Source organism: Dryobates pubescens, chromosome 23 (assembly GCF_014839835.1).
Source record: "Dryobates pubescens isolate bDryPub1 chromosome 23, bDryPub1.pri, whole genome shotgun sequence".
Taxonomy (NCBI): domain Eukaryota; kingdom Metazoa; phylum Chordata; class Aves; order Piciformes; family Picidae; genus Dryobates; species Dryobates pubescens.
Genome location: NC_071634.1, coordinates 8,027,089 through 8,052,094, shown reverse-complemented (window position 1 = coordinate 8,052,094; position 25,006 = coordinate 8,027,089). Strand labels below are relative to the sequence as shown.

Genomic DNA, 25,006 nt, shown 5'->3' with positions numbered 1-25,006 from the left:
AATCAACAGATGAGAAGGAAGAAACAGTCCCATAGCAAGCCACTGATACTCCACCAGAGTACTAGCCATGAAGTAAAAAAAACACAAGTCATTTAAGTGCATGGTACAATTGAAAGGAATGGTACAAAACTTGTCTCTGTCGTCCCTGGGCTAAGGCAAAGCCTTTCAAGAACACATCAGTTTACACCTTAAAAACAGAATGGTTTGGGTTGGAAGGGACCTCCAAAGGTCATCCAGTCCAATGCCTCTGCAGTCAGCAGGAGCATCCTCCACTAAATCAGAGCCTTGTCAAGCCTGTCCTTGAATATCTCCAGGGATGTGGCCTGAACTACCTCCCTGGACAACCTGTCACAGTGTTCCACCACCCTCACGGTGCAGAACTTGTTCCACTTCTTCCACCCCTATTACCAAAATAAAACTACAAAACAAAAAGTTTCCTCAGCACTAAAGAACTACCCTGGAGAGATCACTTTTTTTATTCAGTAATAATTTACTGCTCAGCCTCTGGAAATGTCATAAGCTGGGGGGAAAAAAATGAAATGAAAAAAAATCATACTAGATATGAAAATATGTGATCTTGGGTAGAGGTATCAAAGCTGCATTGTCTCCAGGCAGTGCAGAAGGATCATTCAAGTCTGCTGAACTCAAATGCTCAGTCAACATAAACCTTTGAACAATGCAGAGGGAAGCCTAAGAAGTATCTTTAGTTAAAAGAGATGCCATTATGTAGGTCAGGATGATTTGACCTTACTTCTCCACATTTACTAGCAGATATTTTGCATGCTCTTTTGATTTGTAGGTGTATGCAGGGTACATCTTACAACCACCTACACACCAAATTCTTTTCTTCTCACAAATTCAGTGTTGTAGCTATTTTTTGCAGCCAGGAGCCTGGAAGAATGCTTAAGGGGAACTCTTCAAAGCGGTGGATGGAAGGTATGCGCTCCAGTCCCACCAAGAAATAATAGGATTTGTTTGCATACCTCCCACTAATCACTTGGAAAATGTACCCCTTCATGCTCCTCATTTCTGATTGCCAATTTGGAGATAAATCCCCAGTGCACTGTGCTGCAGTTGAAAGGAGAGCTGTCACAACTGGAAAATAATTTTATCAGACTTGAACAAAAATCTATTTAACTTGCATTCGTTTTATGTAATTTCCCTTGCTAATTCTGCTCATTATGAAGAGATATATGCATTTAAACAAAGGATCACTCTTTTTATAGCTCATCACCTTTACCCAGCCAATCTTCCAATATGGTCATGCTACTAAAATGTACTTTTAGTATCTGCTTTATGGCAGCTCAATGATATTAAAAAACCCATTAGCCCGTGATTTCACAGCATGATTGAGCAAGGAGAAGCTGTCTTGCAAGGATGAAATGTATTGTTCACAATAAAGCAAGCTCTCAACAGCAGAACCAGGGAACAAGGACAACTAGCAAACTCAATACTTTATTCCCTCTCACCTCCTCACTGTCACTGTGTCCAGATTTTTCAGTGTAATACTTCTGCCAACTCACTTGGGTAGTAACGCATTTTCTGGAAGTCATCAGGTTTGCTTCCTTCAGTGCTTTCTGTGCGTGTCTGCCTTATATACTCAAAATCCTAGACTGGCTCAGGTTGGAAGGGAACTCAGATCATCCACTTTAACCTCCCTGCCATGGTCAGGGGCACCTCTCAACTAGATTTGGCTGCTCGAGGCCTCACCCAACCTGGCCTTGAACACCTCCCAAGGAGGAAGCATCCACAACCTCCCTAGGCAGCCTATTCCAGAGTGTCAACACCCTCTTACTGAAGGACTTCCTCAGATCCAGTCTAATCCTACTCTCCCTCAGCTTCAAACTATTCCCCCTTGTCCTGCCTCTAGACACCCTTATGAAAAGTCCCTCTGCAGCTTTCCTGTAGGATCCCTACAGGTACTGGAAGGCAGCTCCAAGGTCCCCCCAGGGTCTTTTCTTGTCTCAGCTGAACAACCCCAGCTTCCTCAGCCTATGCTCATAGCAGAGTCCAGTCACAGTATCTCAGTTACCAACAGTACATGAAAAAAAATTATGAAGCTATTTAAGACCTTAAATTTCATTTTCTTAGGTTGTGGTTTTCCAGAGATTTTGTTTGTCTGATTTTAAAGACTTTGAGTTTCCCAGTTCTTAGAAAAAGTGTTAGCTCATTGGATTGTGCCTAAGAACCACAGTTCTCCGTTTTGGGGTTATTTAAACACTCCAGGCCAAAACACAAACCAAACCAACCAACACATTAAGTATTACTTCTCTATTAAGAACAGGTATTATTAATTGTTAACACTGTCCCAAGTCAGGAAATCACTTTCTATCTTAAGCCAATTTTGGGGAGTGGACAATCCAACCCAGAAGGCAAAACAATAAAGGCAGCACAAAGTGCTAGGTCTTGATGGTAAGCAAACCTCTGACCATAAAGGCACACAACCAGCTGACATTATCAACGATCTCAATGCTATCTTTATTTTCATCTTCTCAGATGTTCTCTGGCCAGTGTACAAACTTTACTTCCTCTCTCTTCCACTGATCTCACCTCTCAATATCAGCATAACTTGTTCTCATCAGCTCCACTATCTCACCTGTTTTTAAGCCCTAGCACCATTTAACATTCTCAACTGCTTCGTACACACTGTCGTTTTGCTCCAGTCCCTCTCTCCCTTGGTGTACAAAGCTGGCCATGCTGAGCCATCCCTGGTTTCAGGATCAGATATCCATCTGGTCAGTCAGCATTTGGCAAGGGAGACTGCTTGGACACACTTGACACAAGCCATGCTCAGGGAGGTTGGTTTGTTGTCACAAAGGATGTGTAGCTCAGATAATTACAACGAGTAAATATTTTTTTCCTCACTCCTGTGCACCGACACAGATTGAATTCTAGTACCAGAAACAGTATTTATTATTTACCATGTTTATTTCTGGTGCATATTCAGGCTGCAACTCTCCAGGTAAGAGATTCTGGGTTTATTTAGTACCAAGAAACGAGACTCCAATAATGATAACTCTGGTTTGAACCTTCTCAGTATTCTAAACAGCTCTTAAAAGAAAAACCAAAACACACACACACACCCCCAAACAAACAAAAATCCCCAAACAACAACAAAACACAACAGACAAAATAAAGACAGACTCCTGACATGCTCACTGCATTCCCTCTCTGTACACACAGACTCAGGATACCTCTTTGTAGAATTTTCTTCTCATTAGTGTCTGCCTGCAGCTTTGCTCAGCTTTTCTATGATGCTCATAGATCCTGAGGTGAATTGACCTGCTTTTCCCAGCTCATGATTCCTGTTACCAGCTGATGGTAGCTCAGCACACACATTCATTAGCAGGATGCTAAGAGGAGAAGGTAGGTGCATAGATTCTGTAGCTAATAGGGGCTGACCCTTCCTTCCCACGCCAGCTCACGGGTGACATCAGCTTCACCACATTTCATGCTTGCTTGAAATTAACGCTGTTCTGGTTTGGGATTCATGGGACTGTTTGAACCATGTAAGGGGCCAAAAGTTTGTTTCAGTTGTGAAGTCTTAATTACTGTGCTTTCCTTCAAAGTTGCATCCTAGCAGAGGATGAACCCAGCAGCCAAACCCACAAAAAACAGAATTCATCAGCACTTCTGAAAAAAAATACAGATTCTGAAGAGCAGCAAAGTGACATGGGGTGATGTGGCTGCCTCTTCCCATGGAATACTGTCAGGCTGAACTAATGAACCCTTTATTTAAAGCTGTTGCCCATATGGTTGGTAATTATTCTGAGGTAAAAAGCAAACTGAAAGCCACCTTTATCATGGTTTGTATGCCCTTTTCTACTGGAATGTGCTTGCAGCCTCTCACATTTAATTAAACCTCTCCTGGTTTAGGGGATGTTCTCTTCCTGAATGCTATTACTTGGGTTACAGTTACATTCCATGTTACATCAGTTAATTGGCACAGATCTCCATTTCACTACATGAGAGCTGACTTGAAAGCCTCGTGTCAGCTACACCAAAATCCCCTCAAGTAAGTGGCATTTAAATCTGTTTTGTGTACTATAACTCATTGTAGGCATCTGTGTATTGCCCAGAGAAGCTGGGGAGGCTCCAAGCCCAGCAGTATGCAAAGCCAGGCTGGATGAGGCCTTGGCCAACCTGGTCTAGCTGGAAATGTCCCTGCCCGTGGCAAGGGGGTAGAACTAGATGATCTTGAAGGTCCCTTCCAAACCAACCCATTCCAGGATCCTATGTTGAAGAGTTAATACAGTTCATTCCTGCTGCATTTGATAAGCGGTCCACAAAATCAGCGTTCAACATACAAGGTCAAATTAAAAGTGATTTTTAATTAAAAGTCACTTTTAATTTCAGGCATATTGTTAGAAAGAAGGGATTGAAAAAATTCATTTATTCCAAATCTGAATTCATCCAGTTGCACAAAGAAAAGAGACAGAAGACAAGGGGAACAGAGGAATTTCAATCAGCAGCCAGTTAAAGGATTGCTTGTGGGACATTCTGCAGCTGAAAAGCTGGTACTTTGTTCCCAATCAACTATTTCCTTCTTACTGATGAGAAGTTTTCTTATTCCTGAATAACTAGATACAAGACTAATCAGCACAAGCAGACATGGCTTTGTTTATGTGAACATGCACAGCTGTCCATTAATTTTCACAGAAAAGGCAACTTTGTCATGGAAAGACACAATTTCCTTAAGTCCTACTGTGATGGGGAATATTCTAAGGAAAGAATGAATTGAACACATTTAATCAAATTTATTTGCATCATGGTATCAATTAATCCATTTTAAATGAAGGGGCACTTGAATCAAATGTCCAGAGAAGGGCAACGAGGCTGGTGAGAGGCCTTGAGCACAGCCCTGCGAGGAGAGGATGAGGGAGCTGGGGTTGTTTAGCCTGGAGAAGAGGAGGCTCAGAGGAGACCTTATTGCTGTCTACAGCTACCTGAAGGGAGGTTGTAGACAGGGGCAAGTTGGTCTCTTCTCCCAGGCAAGCAGCACCAGAACAAGAGGACACAGTCTCAAGCTGTTCTAAGGGAGGTTTAGGCTGGAGATGAGGAGAAAGTTCTTCACAGAGAGAGTTGTTAGCCATTGGAATGTGCTGCCCAGGGAGGTGGTGGAGTCACCATCCCTGGAGGAGTTCAAGAGGGGATTGGACATGGCACTTTGTGCCATGGTCTAGTCATGAGGTCTGTGGTGACAGGTTGGACTTGATGATCTTTGAGGTCTCTTCCAACCTTGGTCATACTGTGATATGCTATAAACTAAAGAACAAGCAAAGAAGGTAATTTGTGTGGCTTCAGGTGTTTTGTTTTGGGGGGTTTTTAAGGTGTAAATTCTAGCCTGTCCCCCCAGATATAGCAAATGCTTCTGTTCCATGCATTTGATAAAGGTAAAATGACTGAGCTCCAAGCTGCTGTACTGAAAATGTGCATACATGTCACATGTTGCTAAGGAGTGAAGAGAATCAAATACAGGCAGAAGAATCAAAATTAGAAACCAACTGGATAAACCAGGTGTTCATCTTTTGACACAGTCATTCCTACAAACTGAAGAAGGAGAACTGTAAATCTCTCAGATTGCTGTCCATTGTAATCTACAAACACACTTAAAGACAGAAATATATTACAATCTCTACAAGTTGAGACTGCTGGATGGCAACATTATGAAATGGGACAACTTGAATACCAAGCTGGAGAAGAATAAATTATTCATCCTGCAATACAGATCAGCAAACAGCAAAACATGCTTTTCCAAGGATGCCTCATCCCTCCTCCTTCTACTGCACAAGCATATGGCCAAAAAAAGTCTATTTTTCAAGCCTCCACAAATAAATGTGAGCAGCACCAGCATTTAACAGCTGAAGGACACAGCCAGAGCTTTCACTGACTATGAGAATTTCTTCCTCCCAGTTTCAGTGCCTTTGGCAAATACTCAGGTGCACTGTGAAAAGCTTCATCAAAAGCACCCTCCCCAAACAGATCCAGGAAAATGGTCAAAAGACCCAAATGCATACATTTAAGCTAGACATGCTGGACCAGAAAGGAAGCTTGTAAATCCTTTTTAGATCAGAACTGGTTTAAGGCCAGCATATAGATAAACACACAACAGAACCATGTATTTAAGGCTAAAACATGGAGACACCAGCAACGTGTGACAGCATGAAAGGAGCTGCCAAACCTCATAAAACACACAAAGATCTATTTCACGGGGACCCTTCGACTCTGGAACACACAGAAAGCCAAGTATTTCCAAAACACCAACATAAAGATGATCTTCACACTTGGCAGTTTTCTTTCCCCTTGGAAAAAGCAGGCAGAATACCATGGCACAATGAGCATTTGGGGAATCTACACAGGTTGCTTCCAGTTGAAGGTGAAGGAACTCTCCACAGAATCATTGAAGAGTCTCAGCTGGAACGGACTGAGTCCAACCGTTCACCCAGCACCACCATGGCCCTTAAACCACGTCCTGAGGTTGCCATGTGTCTACATGGCTTTTGGAGCACCTGCAGGGTGCCTGACCACTCTTACAGCAAAGCAATTTTTCCTTATATCCAACCTACCCTGCCCCCCCCCAGCCAAATTTCAGCCCATGTCCTCTCTCATACAGCTCTAAAGCTTGGTTTTGCTGTTAACTTACATCCCTTCGTTCCCTCTCCCTCCCCCACAGCCCCCAAAACACCAAATGCTGCTTTGTCATGGTTTTATCATCATCTGTGCTATTCTTACTTCATGCCTTCAACAGTTGATTTTGCTACATGTCAGCCTTTACTTCTCACATTGTCCCTTCAGCAGATGAGCTGCTGAGCACATCCCTGCCAGGGCAGAGTCCTATTTGCATCTCATTAATGCTGCTGCCCAAGTCTTGGTGCCTGTGGTGCTTTAAGTCTGAGATACTTAGGAGTAAATAAAGGAGAAAGATGTAAAAACCAAAAGTACTAAAGACATGCCAATACCCAAATCATAACTAGAAGACTATTTAATATTGATTTTTAACTCCACAGAATATTGAGGCTAGACAGAGGAGCCTGAAAGACCAAGTTACTGCAGATTTAAGGATTAATTTCAGGAAACCTGACTGAATCACCAAAATTACACCTTGCATGTCACACTGCACACTATAAAGCTGATTTACTAGAAGAAATAGTTTGTATCATAACACACACATTTGACAGCTGCTTGATTCAGACAAGAGAAAGGATATTTTCAGCTCCCAGTTGGTGACTTACAGTAACTAGAAAGTAAATACATTTATCAGTGTGATGAATGCACAGATCCTGCAGCTATTCTGTGTATATTGCATTGCTTACTGTTCTAGCTAATGGGTCCATCATTCTGAAAATAATCTGTCTCCAACATTTCCCCTCTGGTGATGCTGGCACTCACAAGCACCTAGCAGGGAGCAGTCACAGCAGCCTAATGTGATCTTCAGTTTAAAAATACCACTGGAAAGCTGCGATTAGTCACCACCCAGGCAGCATGAGTAAGAAAAGGTCCACAAAGTTCTGGTGTGTAACTGAATTATCTTTTACCAATAACATGACTAGTGAATCAGAAGCAAGGACCAAATCTATGCATAGATATATACAGGAGAAAACTAAGGATCTACACATATATGGAGGGACTCTGCACAAAGGCATGGAGCGACAGGACGAGAGGTGGTGACTTCTAACTGGAAAAAGCTCCATTTAGATGAGACATGAGGAAGAAATTGCTCCCCATGAGGATGGTGAGGCACTGGAACAGGTTGCCCAGAGCAGCTGGGCGGGCTCCAAGCCTGGCAGTGTTCAAAGGCAGGTCGGATGGGGCCTTCAGCATGCTGGTCTGTAGGTGGTGTCCCGGCTCACAGCAAGGGGCTTGGAACTAGATGATCTTGAAGGTCCCTCCCAACCCAACCATTCTAGGATTCTATGATATCTAATTTTTTCATCCTAGTCCTCAGACCTTCAGCATGTCTGTCTCTCACAGAATATACTGAAGGATTTAATATTGGAATGTTTCCTAATAAAGCAGCAACTGTCTAGTAACAAAACACCTCCACACCCCTATTTCTCTACTTCTACAATGATAGAATACTTGCCAATTAATAACAGATGCACTCTAGTCTCAATTAATAGAGAGAATTAAGATGTAATCAACAAATTAACTGTGGAAGAGGCTATGGTGAAGACAGACAAAATCCAGTAACTTGTTAACAAAATATTTACAAATACTCACCTGAGAGTTTGAGGAGAACTCAAACATAAATCAGATGAATTAGTAACTTCTCATAGAAAACTTGCTTCATACCTGGAGTTTAAAGGTGGCAATCTTATTTTTAAAGAGGACTCCAAAGGGATTCAAGCAACTCTGGTTATGTGAGCCTGATGTTCACACCAAGCAACTTCATGTATCAAAATATATCCAAAAGCTAAAACAAGTAGCCAGTATTGAGAAGTTTCACTTGGGGAAAAGCAGCATGGATTCTGCAGAGGGAACCTCTTGGGGACTCCCCGAAGGGGTCAAGAAGCTTGTGAAGAATGGAGATTCAGCTGGCAGCCTCCAGATTTCCAAAGAGGTTCTGCCAAAATACCTCACTGAAGGCTTTTAAGAAAACTAAGGAGATACAGCATCAAGAGGCAGGGGCCAAAATTCTTAAGTAAGTCTTAACCCTGAACAGGGAGGAGTTTCTGGGGGGACCTGATACACAATCACTTCTCAGAAGAGCAAGATGTTACCACTGAAGTTCTTGAGGACCCTGAGGGTTTTGCTTTCACCTACAAGCTGTAAATATGGGGAAACCCATGAGGTCTACATGATTGCTACCTGCAAAATTATTCAGGGTGATCATAAGAAGAGCAGTTTGATGAGCTGCACAGGACCTTCAAGTAATAGGTAATAAAATGGCAAGAGGAGATTAAACTGGTAAACACAGGGAGAACAATTGCAGCATCTGATATAGAGTAACAGACTCTGAGCTCAGAAGCAGCATCTTTTTGAAGTTTCAGAAGTACATCAGCTCATCAATTGGCAAAAAAGCACAAAGTCAAATGCTAGAAGCAACTGGAAAACCAGCAGAAAACGATTACTCCTACAAATCCATGGTGTGCTCATGTCTTGAGTAAGTCCAGTCATGATTCCCTCACCACTAAGAGAAATAGTGTAACTGGAAAAAGGGTTAGAGAAAGACAAAAGGAATGGTCAAAGCTATGGACAACTTCTGATCAAGTAAGTTGTGACTTGTCCAACCTGAAGAAGCAATGACATAGCTGAAGTGCAAACTCAGGTCTACAAAATCCAAACCAGCACAGAGAGGCCAGGCAGAAACTGGGAGCTGTTTCAGTGATGCTGTTAAAAGCCAGGCCCAGAGCAAACAAGAGAACACAGAGAAACATGAAACTATAGAACTAACTGTAAAAGGACAAATCTCACACAAGGTTATTCACACAACAGTAACAGAGGCTGGACAACTACATGGAGAAGGGGTTATAAAGTCCACAAACCATGGGAGGCTGAAAAGATGACGACAGCTACGATTTTATTGCGTTTTCCAGACTTGTTCTCACAAACTTCACTTAATATCCCTACAGAGGCAAAAAACCTGGTCAACATATTGTCTGAGTTTTGTACATGATGTATGATTTACCAGGCCACTAATTAAACATTCAATAATTACTGTCAAATAATATTCCACTTGAAGTGTTGCTAAAGCCTGAAACGTCAAAGGGCTTTGTGAATGACTTGTTAAAAGGAAGTTCATTCAAAAACCCTCTTGTAAGGCCTTGAATGGGATCATACCTGCAAGCTTCCAACTGCAAACCTCAGGATAAGGAAGATGAAATGAACCTTCTCAAAGCTGACTTTTGTGCATGCTTAGCTGTGTTTACCTTGTAAAAGGAATTAACTCTGACTCTATTCCACTACAAGTAAAATATTTCCTAATTCAATTGCTATGCTGTCAAGCAAAGGTCTATTTCTGTAGCCCTTTTATTATGGTAAAGCTTCATGGTTCAAGCAACCCCCACTGGGTTATCCTGAACTTGACACAACCACAAAGAGAGCGATCAGGCATCACACACAGCTCCGCAGTACTGACACAGTAAAGCTCCAGAGTACTGACACAGTAAGGCACAAAGCAAGAAAGCTATCACAGAAATTCAGAAAACAATACATTGTTTAATTTTTCCCCCTATGCTTTATGATGGTCCTCAGTTTCCCTGAAATATGACATCACTCACTGCAAAACAGGTTATCCTTCAAACAGTGAAACAAAATGACTTCTGGTTTCCTCCTGATGTGTTTTGGGTCCCTAGCACGTAAAAGCTGAGCTGATGGCCTGGCATGTTCTTTAACAACTATCATTATGGCCTCTCCCTGTTACCCAGTTCCTTATTGCCATTAAATATGCAGAACCTTAATCCATGACCTCTATTCTGCCACCAGCTTTGGCTGAAATGCTTCAATAGGTTTAAAAGCTGCTTCTGCACTCTTAGGCTCCTTCAAGCACATTCAAAAATCCACTTGTGCCCACAGGCAACATGATCAGATCAGCCCCGTTCTCCCAAACACAGCTCAAGTAAAATGCATTTAGAACCCAGGTTAATCCCAGCTACTGATGCAGAACTTCACTTTTTATTATCTGCCAGACACACTTTTCCTGCAAAACACCAAAGTCCAACAGAGGTAATGACCCAGGTAATGTTTAGCAGCAAGGCACTCCGTGTTACATTAAACAGCTAAGATCAGGGCAGTTGATTGCAATGACATCAAGACATTGTATGTTTAAAATCCAGGTGCTCTCCAAATGTCTTCCAAAGCTACTTGCAGTGAAAAAGTAGATCAAGAAAATTCTTAATCCTGCAACACACCATTTCCTTGCAAATCAACATTAATTATACACCAATTAATAAAGCACAAGGAAAGAGGAGTTTGTTTACATGCACACAACCAAAATATGAAGTTGCTCATACCTTGAACTAGATCTTGACTTGACATCTTCCTTAGCTGTCCTTTCACTACTGGTCTCTTCATTGCTGTCCACTTTGTTTTCACAGAGTTGTTTTCTCTTTTCCCACCTCTTCTGCTGATTTGAGATTCCCTCTGCTTCTCCTTGTGAGTCATTTTCTGCTCCTACCTGTGAACCTGAGGAATGTGCCAGGCACTTAGAGGAGATTGGCAGTTTTTGCTCTTCTGTGCCAAAGTCTCTTTCTGCTAACAAAGCAGAACTTTCAGGCTGTAATGTTTCCTGTGCAGGGACTGAATTGTCCACGTTATCTACGTGGTCCATTTCCTTAGACTTTACTAACGTGTATGAAGCATTTACAACACCTCCAGCAGAATGTTTAGTCTTTAAACCCTCAACACTGTCCTCCCTGCTGTCTTCACAGCTGCCACAACACACACAGGAATTAATTAGACAGTTTGTGGCAGCCATACTGAGTTTATGGGATTCATCCTCCTCCTCGTTTGCTAACAGATTAGCAGATCCAGGAACACAACTAATAGCTGCTTCAGGAGTTGTTACTGGGGACTCTGAGCTAGAAGGAGATTTGGGATTGAATATTACAGTGGCAGATATTTTCATCCCCCCTGTCCTGTGAGCTATCACTTCTGCCATTTCTGCATCATCAGCATAGGCATCCCAGCCATTGAGGTATAACTGTGAGTCTGGACCTTCTAAACAGCTGCAGGAATTCTGAACTGCAATGCCAGACATCTGCTTGCTGTCTTCAACATTGTTATTATTGCTTAGGTCACTTTCAGCATCTTTTAAAAGCAAAGACTCCTCTGTCTGATGGCCGTTCTCGTACAGCAAAGCATCTCTGTATTGCAGGTTCTGTTTCGAATCATGGCAAGGGTTATTCACCCAGGCAAAAGTGTCACTTACTGAATCCAACCCAGCAAGAGCTTCTCCTGCTCCATCTAAGTCATCCATAAAAAAAACTCTGTCCTCTTCATCAGTTAAACTGTCAAGATGGTGTCTTGTTGGTGAAGCTTCTGTGCTAGAGCTATTTCTTAGGCTGGGTCTGTGTGCTGGAGACTGGCAGATGCTTGGAGGGGAAAGCAGAGAAGACATTTCATCTCCAACTCTGTGTACCATCCTGTTCAGCTGTTCCAGCTCCTGTTCGTCATACTGCATGGAACAAGCCAGCTCAGCCTCTGTATTTTCAGCTTTAGCTGAGAGCTCCTTAGCAGGCAGAGTGGCCATCATGCCCGGTGCAATGACAGAGGGAACTTCCGGATCCGCTCTGACAGGAAAATCCACGTCTTGAGAGATGCAGAGGTTACGTTCCAGTGTGTGCAGCTCATCCTCGGTCAGCGTCTGAAGGAGATCCCTGGAAATGAAGCAGCACACACATCACTTGGCATTCACAAGCAAAGGAGGCACCCTTTTTATACAGGCTTCTACTGTCAGCACAGAAATCCAGAAGCTGGGGGCACAGAGTGCTTCCAGCTTTGCCACTCCAGGTGCATTTGGCACTCAGATTCAGGACACGTTACTCATGCAACTACAGGGTACCAAGTGATTTACATCCTTGCAATGAAGCCCCCAAATAAAAGCACACCCAAAACTGACTCTTTCACCCTCCCCCTCTACTTCTAGCAAAAGCCTTACCCAGAGTTTGAGACATTTTGTCATTTTAATTCACAAATTTGACTCTGATTAGCAAACCAATCTGCCATCTTTTATACTAGACCCTGAAAACTATTCTGCAAAAGAGCACAGCAGAAGTTTCACACCATTATATTGTCAGATAGAAAGAATTCATTTTAAAGAGTCATCTCACTTATGCAACACTGATGTCCTGGAAGCCTGCTGACTGAAACAGGGATTGGAAGTTGGCTCTCCTGCCTTAAAAATGTACCTCAGTTGTTAGGGACTTGAGCTTCTGCTTGATAAGAATCAAGAAAGCCTGGAAACAATCATCTAGGTTTTCTAGAGACATCCATCACCTCTGGTGTCACCAAGTGTCCTCAGTACTGCAGTTTAGGACTGCAAGCACCTAAAACCGAAGTGTTATTTGAGGTTGCTGTGTTTAGGACCAATCAGGATTGGTATCTGTCCAGAGAGGGAGACTGCACAACCTCCCTGGGCAGCCTTCTTCAAGGCTCCAGCACCCTCACAGCAACAATTTTCTCCTTAAGTTCAAATGAAACCTCCTGTGTTCTACCTTGTGTCCACTGCCCCTTGTTCTATCACTGGGCACCACTGAAGAGTCTGGCCCCATCCTCCTGCCCCCTGCCCTTTAGTTATTGATAGCACTGAGAAGATCCCCTCTCAGGCTGCTCTTCTCCTGAACAGCCCCAGGTTTCTCAGCCTCTATCTCATAGGAGAGATGCTCCACTCCTTCAGCATGCTCATGGCCCTTTTTTGGACTTTATCCAGTAGTTCCCTGATGCCTGGGTGCCCAGAGCTGCTCTGCTTCCTTTCTGAAGGCACAGAGAGCCTGATTGCCCAGACCTATCCAGACAGGTTTCACACACTGACTGTCAAGTGCTGGAAATCCAGATTTACTTTACGGTGGCTAGCTTTAGTGTCTGGAGTAATGTACTCTCTGCCATCAACACCACCTCAACACTTCAGAGCAAGTGTGTGCAGTTTTGAGGATAGGTATAACTCAGTTCAGAAACAGAGAGAAAAATCCATGACATGAGCTTGCAGTCCTTGTGTTCCTCCTTCAGGTGACTCAGGCCCACGCTGCCTTGCAGGAGTTGCTGTATGTAACTGGTTGCATTACACATGGTAGTCCACCAGCCCTCTTATTTCAGCAGAGAAAATCTTGATTTAAAATCAAATATGCTCATTTTCCCCCAAATCAAACACCAGAGATTCTGCTGTTAACAAATACAGCTTGTCCTAAAAGAGACTGGAACAATTACCTTCACTTCTCTACATGAAATCCCCTCCACTCACTGGGCCGTTTTAAACACAAGCTTCCTTGTAGAGTGACAAATCTTTGATCACCAGTTATTTTTTCTGATAGACTGTATAGTAGATGACATAGGATTTACTGCCAACATTGGCAATCTGGCATGTTTTCAAACCCCTGTGTAGATACTGAGAATAAAATTAATGTCAACCAGTATAGGGGAAGAAATGTTAAACCTCACTGCTGAAACTTTAAAACCACACATCAGGCAGCACTATTAAAGCATAAGGTTTAATTAAGCTGTATCCACTATGCATGGTTCATTTCCTTCCTGCTGAAGCATCTGTAACTTGTTGTTGGATCCAAGCAAGTGCTGTGCTTGTACAGAAGAAAATTTCTACTTCTGCTTTCATTATTCAGAAGCTGCAGGTAAAGAGCTGCTGCAATCGACCCTGACAGCAGCTGTGAGCTTCCTGCTCATAGAAGCCTTAGAACATTGAATTTAAGGAAGGGGTATGTTGAGGTTTCATCTGCTTTTAGTCTTTTTGGCATGGTATCACAGAAAGGCAATCTAGCCTTAAAAATACAACATCCATTTTTCTTCTAGTGGATATAGCCCCTGGCATAAAAACCAGGCAAGTTCTTAAGATAGACTCTGCTTGTTAGGAGCCATAGTAGAAATTTACTTTGCCTATTGCAGAACAAGTAAACATATTTTACTCTACTGACAACATCCAGGGTAGAAACATTACTTCTTCAAAGGCCTGAGGCCAGATGTCCATTTAAAGACAAATTTGGCTAACACAGGACAGGGACACAAACCCCCAAATACACTGATGTCACACTTTGTCCAAGCATCCTTTATTAACTTAGCTCCTGGGCTGGCTGGAGTTTGAAACTGTCTGTTGTCAGAGAACAGCATTGTTGTCATTGTCAGTCTGTGCTCAGACTCCAGGTAAAGCACAAACAACTCTTTATGGAGCTGCCACTCTGAGGGCACGGGAATGTAACCAGCATCGTCCTGCTCCTGCAGCATTCAGCACACTCAAGTCGCAAGTGCTGCTCCAATCATCAGAAACCAGCACTGATAACAAATAGCACTGGTGCTTCTTCGCTGCACAAGCTGCAAACTAACTCAAAGTTTAGCCAGCTTGGTAACACTAACCACTTTTCCCTCAGTCACTCTGCACACTTCAGCAGGATGCCAGTTTCACTGCCCACCACTACCCCATTCTCACACACTGAAAACAAGCACAGTGCATTTGATTTCTAGTCAGTGATGCAGAAAGGTTTCAGGGCACGTAAAATACACCACTTGAGCTGCAATCTGCCTGATTCTCCACCACCATACAGGGCCCATACAGACCCTGGCATCAACTGTAAATGGTCCAAAAAAACAAAAAAGCCCCAGGCAAGCAGTGAGCTCTGAAGGGAGTTGAATTAAGGAGTACTGCAACCCCCCCCAAGTTTGCTCACCTCAGAGACAGGCAGGGCTCTGTCACACATAACGGTGACTTGGGAAGACAAATGCCATCACTATGAACATTCTCCCCTTCCTCCTTCCCCCACCTTTATATGCTCAGCACATCATATGGTCTGGAATATCCCTTGGGTCAGCTGAGCTCAGCTGTCCCACCTGTGTCCCTCCCCAGATCTTGTGTCTACCTCCTGGTGGGTTGGTATGAGAAGCAGAAAAGCCCACAATTGTGTGAACTGCTCAGCAGCAACTCAAACACCCCTGTGTGATCAACACACTTCTCAGCACAAATTCAAAACACAGCCCCATGCCAGCTACTATGGAGAAAATTAACTCTACTCCAGCCCAAACCAACACACCCACTAAGAACACTTTGTAAACTTTGCTAGACAGCTGACATCACATTGATGTTTTTCATGTTATCTGAGCATTAAGTAGGCTTAAAAGCACAACTTTCCCCAAGGCAAGAAGCTGAAAGAGTCATTTCAGTTTTTGAAGTTTGCACTGAAAATTGCAGTTACTGAACGAACAAGCATGTCACTAACATGTTCCCAACCCAAGCATAAAGTTGAGAGTAACTGAAAATTGCATGGACTAAGCAAGAAACTGGCTTCATGGATTTTCATTCTCCATGTTGTGAAAGGTAGAGAGTAAGCAGAATCATAGAATAAGGTTGGAAAAGACCTGAGATCCTCAAGTCCAACCTGTCACCCAACACCTCATAACTACTAAACCATGGCTTCAAGTGCCAAGTCCAATCCCTTTTTGAACACCTCCAGGGACGGTGCCTCCACCACCTCCCTGGGCACCAGAAGGTACAGATGAGAGGTATATTAGCTTGTAAAGAGTCTTCTGGCTTTAGTCAGCCAGTGGAATGCTGGTGAAAATTTCTGCTAGCCTTATCTTGGGAAAACAAGGTGTTCAAATGTAAACTTCATGGACTCTCTAAGCTTCAGTATCACTGAAGGTTTCTCACCCCTTTCAAGTTTTGCTTGTCAACTCATGCTCTTCACTCAGTGTTTTCTAAACCCAGAATCACTAAAACACTCCAACCCCAAACATGTTGGATTGCCAATTTTAATGCTGAGATTTCAATGTGAATTCCATTAATGTAGCTAAAATGAAAACTGTATCACTTCAAGACAGGAATACTGGGAAATCTTTAAAGGGGACAAAAGTATGGGGTGTGGATATTCACAAAAGACTTGAGAAAGAGAGTCCTGTCTGAACCACCCTTCAAGAAATTTACGTTGTGCCTCAGGAGATGCCTCACCCCTAATGGGCAAGAGGAGATCAATCTGGATGAACTTATCTGTGTGAAAACCACTTGTGCATCAAACTATCACAATATACAGGGAAGGCAATAAACAGGTGAAAATTGGTCACAGGAAAGAAAAACTACCAAATAATCTCTAGAAAGAAAGTTTCCAGCTGGGATATAAATTTGCACTCTAAGGAAACAGCACTTAAGAGATTTCAAAAACCAGGCAGTTGACTTTTTGTTTGTGGTTTGTTTTTGTGGGGTCTTTTTTCCCCCCTCTTAAACACACAAATAAAATACCATTAAGGGTGAATACAGATAACGTGAACATAAGGATCCTTTAAAGACATCGTGTGAGGTCTCCAAAGTACCAAATCAGTCTCCAAAAGATTTCAGCTGAGAAAAAAAAAAATCACTTAGAAGCTTTGGCTTAAGTAGGAAGAGCATTCATCGCTGACAGTTACCAAGACTGAAGCACTGTGAAAAGAAATCCAATAACAGATCCCAAATGATCCATCCTGTAAAAACAGAGCCACAATATGAAGAACTGAGAGTCATTTCTATTAGATTAAAAATGACCTGAGTATTGCATCATAAGATGAGAAAATGTAATAAGCCAAGTTAAACTCAAACATCGACGCTAATTAGAAACAGGATCTCCCCAAAATAAACTGCAGCTTTACTGTGTCAGGCATCAGCCAACCACAAGGAAAATCTGAAATGTAATAAAATCATATTCAAAAAACCCCAAAACCCTTAAACTAGCAGAAAGATGAAAAGTTCAGAAAACTGCCATGAAATAAGAAAACACATTTAGTCATTTCATGGGTATGTCAGGCAGATGAGAGCAAAATGGAGTTTACGGTTAACATAGCAAGCAGGAACACTTCTCCAGGCATTTAGGAGCACTTTTTCAAGCCTCAGAAGAGAAGCAGTTACCACCACCATTTATTGCTCACCTTATTTTTCTCAGCAAAGTGTGAAAAGGTCTGAAGAGTTCAGACATATCTTCTGGTTTGTGGTCCAAGTTTAATGGTCCCTCGGAGTAGACAACAAGGCCACTGTAATTCAAACACATGCATGAACCCATGCAGAAAAGAACATTTCATTGCACAGGGAAACTACTAAATAAGGGGCCAGAAAAACAACTGGACATAAACATCAGAACTACACTCAAGTAACATAGTGCTGGTTTATTTTTGCTTTCTTCACCCAGGAATTCAAGCAACAAGAAGATTATCCCCTTCCCCCTGTCTGCTTCCTCTTAAATATGAGAGAGAAAGCAATGGAAGCACGAAGGAAGAAGATAAATGGATTTCATTGCTGGGGCTGATCCATAAAAACACCAAAACCAAAAGAACTGATTATAAATTAAGTTGAGGAAAGTCCACTGATGAGAGAGATAGCAAATGGCTTTTCCTTTCCTGTCTCAACAATTTCTAGGTAAGACAGTTGTCTTTAGAGGTCAAAAAATAGGAGTTCAGGAGTCAAATATGACCTGGTATTAACGTGCAATGAAAAATGAAACACTTCTGCTGAGTCACATCACAGATTTTGATAACACCACACTTCTAAATCAACTGAGCACTTGTAGAATTCTCCCTGGATAGAAAAACTCACAATCCTGAAAGTCCCCATTGACTTCACTGTAGACATTTCAGTTCCTCCTGACCAAATCACTACCGCCCAAAGCTGTCTGTGTGTCACAGATGAAACAAAATTCTTCACTCTATCTGCTGCAGCAAACTATAACTGTGTCAGAGTGGATTCCACTCACACCAGGCACCACTCTGCTTAACGCTGTTTAATCCCCTGCCCACTGCAAACTCAGCTACATTTCTCAGAAGCAAATGGATCACACATTCTCACACTCCAGATTCAAGGCAAGTTCTCACATTCCTGTTGTCTTTTGCTAATCAGATTATTGCTGCTATTATTTTCAGACTGACACTTACAGACAATATCCCATTTAACAGGAACAATGGGCCAGAGGGATTTCCTGAGGAGAAATGTATTAACACTCAGGATTTAAGGTTTATTTCCCTCAATTATGGTACTTATATTAGCTAACTTAAAAATGTTCACAATGGTAAAATATTAAAAACACGCTGGTTTTACTCCAGAGAAAACTGCTGTCTTATTAAAACACAAAGACTCATTAGGAGAAAACCATCTGATGAGTTCAATACTGTAAAACCTGCATCAAGCAAAAACATTTAGTTGTCTCAAATGGTCAGTACAGGGCACAAATCTACACAAGTTAAAACTTTCCTCAAGAAGAGATTTAAGCCTAACTGAGAGGTCACAAACACAATCTGGCATGACAGCTCCTTCGGAACCTAGAATCAGTAAGAAAAACCACACAATTTCTACTCAGAAGATTTCATTGTCCAAACTTGTATGCCTAGGTCAAGAATGAGTGACAAAAAATACCTGCTTTCCAAAAGTACTTACATCAGTGTGACGCTCCACAGACTGACATTCTAAGCTGTGGGATTGCTTCCTGCAGGATGACTGATCATTGAATCATTGCATCATTTTGCTTGGAAAAGACCTTTAAGATCATTGACTCCAATCAATCCCTAACTCTGCCAAGTCTGGTGCTACATCATGTCCCTAAAGACCATTCCCACACATCTTTAAACTCCTTCCAGAATGGTGACTAAACTGCTCCCCTGCAGAGCATGTTCCAGGGCTTGACAACCCTTTCAGGGAAAAAGTTTCTTCTGGTATCCAATCAACATCTCTCCTGGTACATCTTGAGATCATTTCCTCTCATCCTGTCACTTGCTACTAGGGAGAAGGCACCAACCCCCACCTGGCTCCAACCTCCTTTCAGGTAGTTGGAGAGAGCAATGATGTCTCCCCTCAGCTTCCCTTTCTCCAGACTAAACAAACCCATTTCCCTCAGATGCTCCTCACCAGACCTGTTGTCCAGACCAGGGCTTAGCTTCCCTTCTCTGGACATGTTCCAGCCCTTCTGTGTCTTTCCAGTAGTGAGGGGCCCAAATCTGAATGCAATCCTGAAGGTGTGACCTCATCAGTGCTGAGTACAGGGGGACAATCCCTTTCCTGGTCCTCTGGATCAGTGTTCCTGATCCAGGCCAACATGCTGATAGCCTTGTTGGCCACCTGGGCACACACTGGCTCATCTACAGCCAGTTGTCAACCCATACCTCCAGGTCTTTCTCTGCTGGGCAGTTTCCAGCCGCTCTGCCCCCAAGACTAGAGCATTCATAGTGTTGCTGTAGCCCAAGTGCAGGACACAGCACTTGACCTTGTTGAATCTCATACAATTGTTCTTGGCCTATTGGTCCAGTCTGTCCAGGTCCCTCTGCAGAGCCTTCCTATCCTCAAACCGATCAACACTCCCTCCAAACTTGCTGGCATCTGCAAACTTATTGAGGGTTCCTCTATTCCCTCATCCAAACAATTTTTAAAGATCTTAAAGAGAACCTGCCCCAAAACTGAGCTCTAGGGAAAACCACTTGTGACAAGCCACAAACTGGAGTCAACTCCATTCCCTACCACTCTTTGGGCCTGGCCATCCATCCAGTTTCTCACCCAACCAAGTGTCCACCCTTCCAAGCCATGAGCAGCCAAAAATTCATTGTTCCAAGTACCTGCTTCCTATATTTTGTTTTACCTTCTCTTTCTTTTTTCTCTTGATTTGCATAAAACTGGAAGTGTTTTAAACAAAACCCAAAACACAATACTCTCTTTTTTTTCCTTTAAAAAAAGAAAGAGGAAGTAGAAGCAACTTAAGTAAAAGATCCAAAGTTCTGACCAAAGGTATGAGGTAGAACAGAGCAGCTACAAAAAATTACTTACCATACAATGGCTAATCTTGGAATTGTAAACATTAAAGCTGGTTCATAGTCATCAATCATATCTTGAGTGAGGTATCCAAGCCTTAAAGCTCTAAGGGAAAAACCAAGATTATTTAGTAAGAGATCCAAATCTTCAACACCACATTTCAACAGAAAAAGAAAGATGGAAAAAAAATTGTAAAGCAAACCCTAACTGATAGTACTTGCACAACAGTTGAGTTCATCTAAAACACTTGCTGTGCTACTGACTGCTGTAGTCTCTGCTTTCAAAAATACACTAATATAAGAAAAAAGAGGGGGGAAAAAATATAAGAAGTATCTTTAAACACTTAAGGCTTCCACAGCCATCCAAAACCAAAAGAGTTTCCATGCCATTTCCCCTTTTTATTTACTATTTCACATGAAGCTTCAGCTTACACATCCATTAGCCTGGAGAAAAGGAGACTCAGGGGTGACCTTATCACTCTCTACAACTACCTGAAGGGAGGTTGTAGACAGACAGATGATGGTCTCTTCTCCCAGGCAGCCAGTACCAGAACAAGAGGACACAGTCTCAGGCTGCGCCAGGGGAGGTTTAGGTTGGATGTTAGGAAGAAGTTCTATACAGAGAGAGTGATTGCCCATTGGAATGGGCTGCCTGGGGAGGTGGTGGAGTTGCCGACATTGGAGGTTTTCAGGAGGAGACTTGCTGGGGTGCTTGGTGCCGTGGGTTAGTTGTTTAGGTGGGTTGGATTGGTTGATGTGTTGGATGTGATGATCTTGAAGGTCTCTTCCAACCTGGTTTATTCTATTCTGTTCTACTCTATTACTACACATACCAACAAGACTGCTATTGTTGGACTGTTGACTTTGGGGTGTTTTGTTTGCATGCTTGCTTGGGTTTTGTCTAGAAAACACATAGGATTAGTGCTTTTCAACTTTGTACTTGGATACTTACTAGAAAAGCAAAATACCTGACGTTTGATGATGCTTCTGACAAAGACTACAGTTAAATTATTTCTCCAAAAGCTTCAATTCAAATTAAAAATTAAATAACAATTTAAAAGAAAACACAGCCATGAACATCCAGTACTTAACTCAAATGCTTACCTCTCCACAGTTTCACAGAAAAGCACAATCACCTCCTGCTGTACATAATATTCCTTTGGAGACTTCACAGGTACCATGGCCGACACGTAACTGGAAAGGTGATCACATAATGTGCTACTATTTTTACATGCTTGGACAAATCCAGTGATAAATCAAACCAAACCTAGGACAAAAACGCTCTTACAAACCTAACCTCCCCTCTACCATAGATACCAGTCTATTTAGACAGTGCTCCCTATGAAAATTGCACAGTGTAAGAATCTGCAAGCAATGCAGCTGATTTACTTATTGCTGATTGAGGCAGTGGAACCAAGTAGTAATTCTAAAACCATAAGTACACCTCCAGCAATCACAACTCCACACTGCAGCACGGGGAGGTGGGTCCTAGAAGGATCTTTATTGTAGTATCCTGAAGACAGAATAATTCACTCTGTATTCCCTCAAGAAAAAGCTGACTGAAATGCACATTTTTATCTAGAAAGGTTTTACCTGAAATTACTTCAGTCAACTAGCAGAGACAATTTTGGAGATTTAAAAGCTGGCCTCGTTCCTATTGGGAATTAAATGCAAAAGCACTGCTTCAGAACACCAGAAACTGGTAAAAATAAGTGGGTTTCTGTTCCTGAATGATTAGTCAGTCATTTGTAGACAGCAGGTAACAGAGAAAGGGGGAAAGCTGCTTGCAAAGCCACTGCAAAGGTAGAAGCTGCATGTGGAGCTGGTACGGCAGAGGCACTGTCAAGAACCAATTACTGACTGGTGTCTGAAGTCAGAACCACACTTAAAAATACATTTTTAGCCAATGTTTTCCATGAAAATGTTTGGGGTTTCTTCAGTGTAACAGTATAGTGACATGCTTTTGGTTCAGAAGAAAAGTGCTCACCTGAGTAAAGTAATACATGAGAATACAAACACTGAGGATGGGCAAACAGGAATGGGAGACAGGACAGTCTATGGATTATTCCCAAGAAAAAGTGAAAACACTACCCAACTCCAAGACACTTGTTCTGCTGAGGGCAGGAATGGCTGTATTATGCTAGATCCATAGACAACCTTGGCCAGTAACCTGTCTGTACCTATGCCCAGCATGACAAACATCTACCCTCTGAAGCACAGTGCAAGACTTGGTCAGCATGACTGACCTCTGATGCAATAAGCAGTCACTTCTCTCCCCCCAGAAGCAGTTCATTTTTTGCTATAAACCTCCATGCCATTTTTCAGTCACAAGTTTTTACATCAGCAAGTTCCATCAGATTTCAATTTGCCATCTTAAACTCACTGGGTGCATTTTGCTTATATCTCCAAACACCCCCCAGACGGTTGGTTACCTTCTTTTTCTTTATTGTCTCTTATTTGTTGTCTCTCCTCCAACAAAGAAAACATTAAAGGAAGAGATTTATGGCTTCCTTTTGTGTCTTGGAAAACCTCTCTCAAACACCATATGCCAATATGCAAATAGAAGATTATAGTTTAGTTGAAGAGAGCAAATGTTGATTGCTAAAAAGCTATTTAATTTTCTTTGCATTATTGCTACACTGGAAGGGGTGAAAAAACATATAAAAATCGAACAATACAGCAAATTACTGAAGAATTCAAATACCATGATATAGAAATTACACACTGGCTCCAGAAACAGCAAACAGAACAAACCAGTCAGCTTCCAAAACCAAACAAGCCACACAACAGCTGCTGTAGCTGAGCCAAGGCTCACAATGCATCTCCTTCAGAGCTTTTACCTCAATTCAAATTCTGCAAAAAGGACATCAAAATGCTTCAGAGAATCTCTCATTTTTTCTGTGTAGAGGTTCAAATCCCTCAAGGCCTGGTCACGAATGATATTTCTAACCTCCTCCAGGCTTCGGGTCAGATCCTTGGCCAATGGCCTCATCGCCATACTCTCAATTTCACGATTCATAATGATTGAACCAGCAGCCAAACACTGTGAAAAGACAGGAAGAGAGGAGAAATTATTCATGCCCAGAAAGTTGCTTCTATATCTAAAAAAGCAAACAATGTGGTATTTAATATGTGGAACAAGGGCAGTACTTAGCACCCCAGTTCATTGCCAATTAAACAAGTCAAGGACTTGAGATTGATGCTCCTTCATATAAAGGGTTAGGGAGCTCGGTCTGGAAGACATGAGAATAAGGGAAGGTTGAAGTGCAAGAACCACAGAGTGGACAGAAGTGGTTCAAAAGCTCTTCTCCCACTAGTTAGGCAGTAATACTGCCAGTATATATACACTGTGTACACAAGGATTGTTTGCATAAAAGGGATTTGACTCCAGCTAAAGGACCATTATTAAAATAATATAATCAAGAATATTAACCAGATGCTGATTCACAGAACAGATTTTAAGAGATGGTCATAATGACAGCATATAATTACATGAAATTAACCCAACCTCCTTTTAGCCCAACCAATACCAAAACCAGAGCTAAAGAATCCCCTTCCACAGAGCATCCAGATTTAAGTCCTCGAGGAACTTTACTTTGCTCTGTACTTCTACCTACCATTCTCAGGAAAAAAACCTCAAGACAAACTTTAAACTTCTGGGCTTATGCCACCAAAAAATTGGCCATTAACCCTAAATAATAGGAAGATGAGAGACTTACTTCTGCTCCAAACCAAAGCTGTCCTGCGAGGTTGTCATGACGGATTTCCTCTGGAAACTTGACACAGAAGTCTCGGTTGGCCCGTTCATGTGGAATGCATTCATCCATGATTTGATTGATGATGTTCAAAACATTATCCTGAAGCAAAGTATAGGGCAGCATAAATACAGAAATCCACATTTTCTTTCTTACTTTTAATAGAATTTAATAACAAGACAACAACTAATTAAGATAGAACACCTTTTAACTTGTAAAGTCATGATACACAGAACAAAGAGGAAAATATTGCATAGAGTTGCAAACTTCACCTCTACTCTTCCTAGAGACTCTTTCCCAGTTTTCACTGCATTTTGACTACTTCAGTGGGATTTCTGATGAGGTGTCATGTAAAAAGAATTCGTTGCCTCCAGCTATCTGCAAAGTATCAGTAACTAAACGAGAAGTACAACAAATGACACTTCTCCCACTTCCTTTCACAAACCCAATTACCTGCACTTCATTCTTCCCCAAAAGAGCACCCAGGAGACACTAGAAATTGAGCTCTATTGGGACCATTGAGGTTGAATAGAATTAAACTCCTCTTGGGAATCTAAAGCAGGTTTCCACACTTGAGTTCCCAGTGGACAGGCACACCTGCCTGTCGCCTCACCCCTGGCCGTCCAGGAGTATAAGGGCACACTGCACAAACGAGAGTGTAAACTGCTCAGATCCATGTCTGCACCAGGACATAGATCAAAGACCTCTAACTAGTTCCTTGATATGTAGTAAATAATCTGTATTCATTTATTTAAAAGATAATTTCCACATATCCCTGCTGGGAGCTACACAGAATTTATTAACATAATAAAGGTAGACTCAGAACAAGGAAAAGGCTGAGTGCT

General features: G+C 42.1%; 1 protein-coding gene across 3 annotated transcripts in view; it reads right to left on the bottom strand.

Moving 5' to 3' along the window:
• Positions 1–25,006, bottom strand: part of ZFYVE28 (zinc finger FYVE-type containing 28) — a 125,327-nt gene that overhangs the window by 29,855 nt on the left and 70,466 nt on the right. For all 3 annotated transcript variants that reach the window (XM_054172380.1, XM_054172381.1, XM_054172382.1), the window contains exons 3-8: positions 24,126–24,263; positions 23,247–23,449; positions 21,511–21,600; positions 20,423–20,512; positions 17,551–17,652; positions 10,953–12,317 (exon numbers count right to left, since the gene is read on the bottom strand). In XM_054172380.1, the coding sequence (XP_054028355.1) occupies positions 10,953–12,317; positions 17,551–17,652; positions 20,423–20,512; positions 21,511–21,600; positions 23,247–23,449; positions 24,126–24,263 (1,988 nt within the window). The remainder of the gene's footprint in view (positions 1–10,952; positions 12,318–17,550; positions 17,653–20,422; positions 20,513–21,510; positions 21,601–23,246; positions 23,450–24,125; positions 24,264–25,006) is intronic.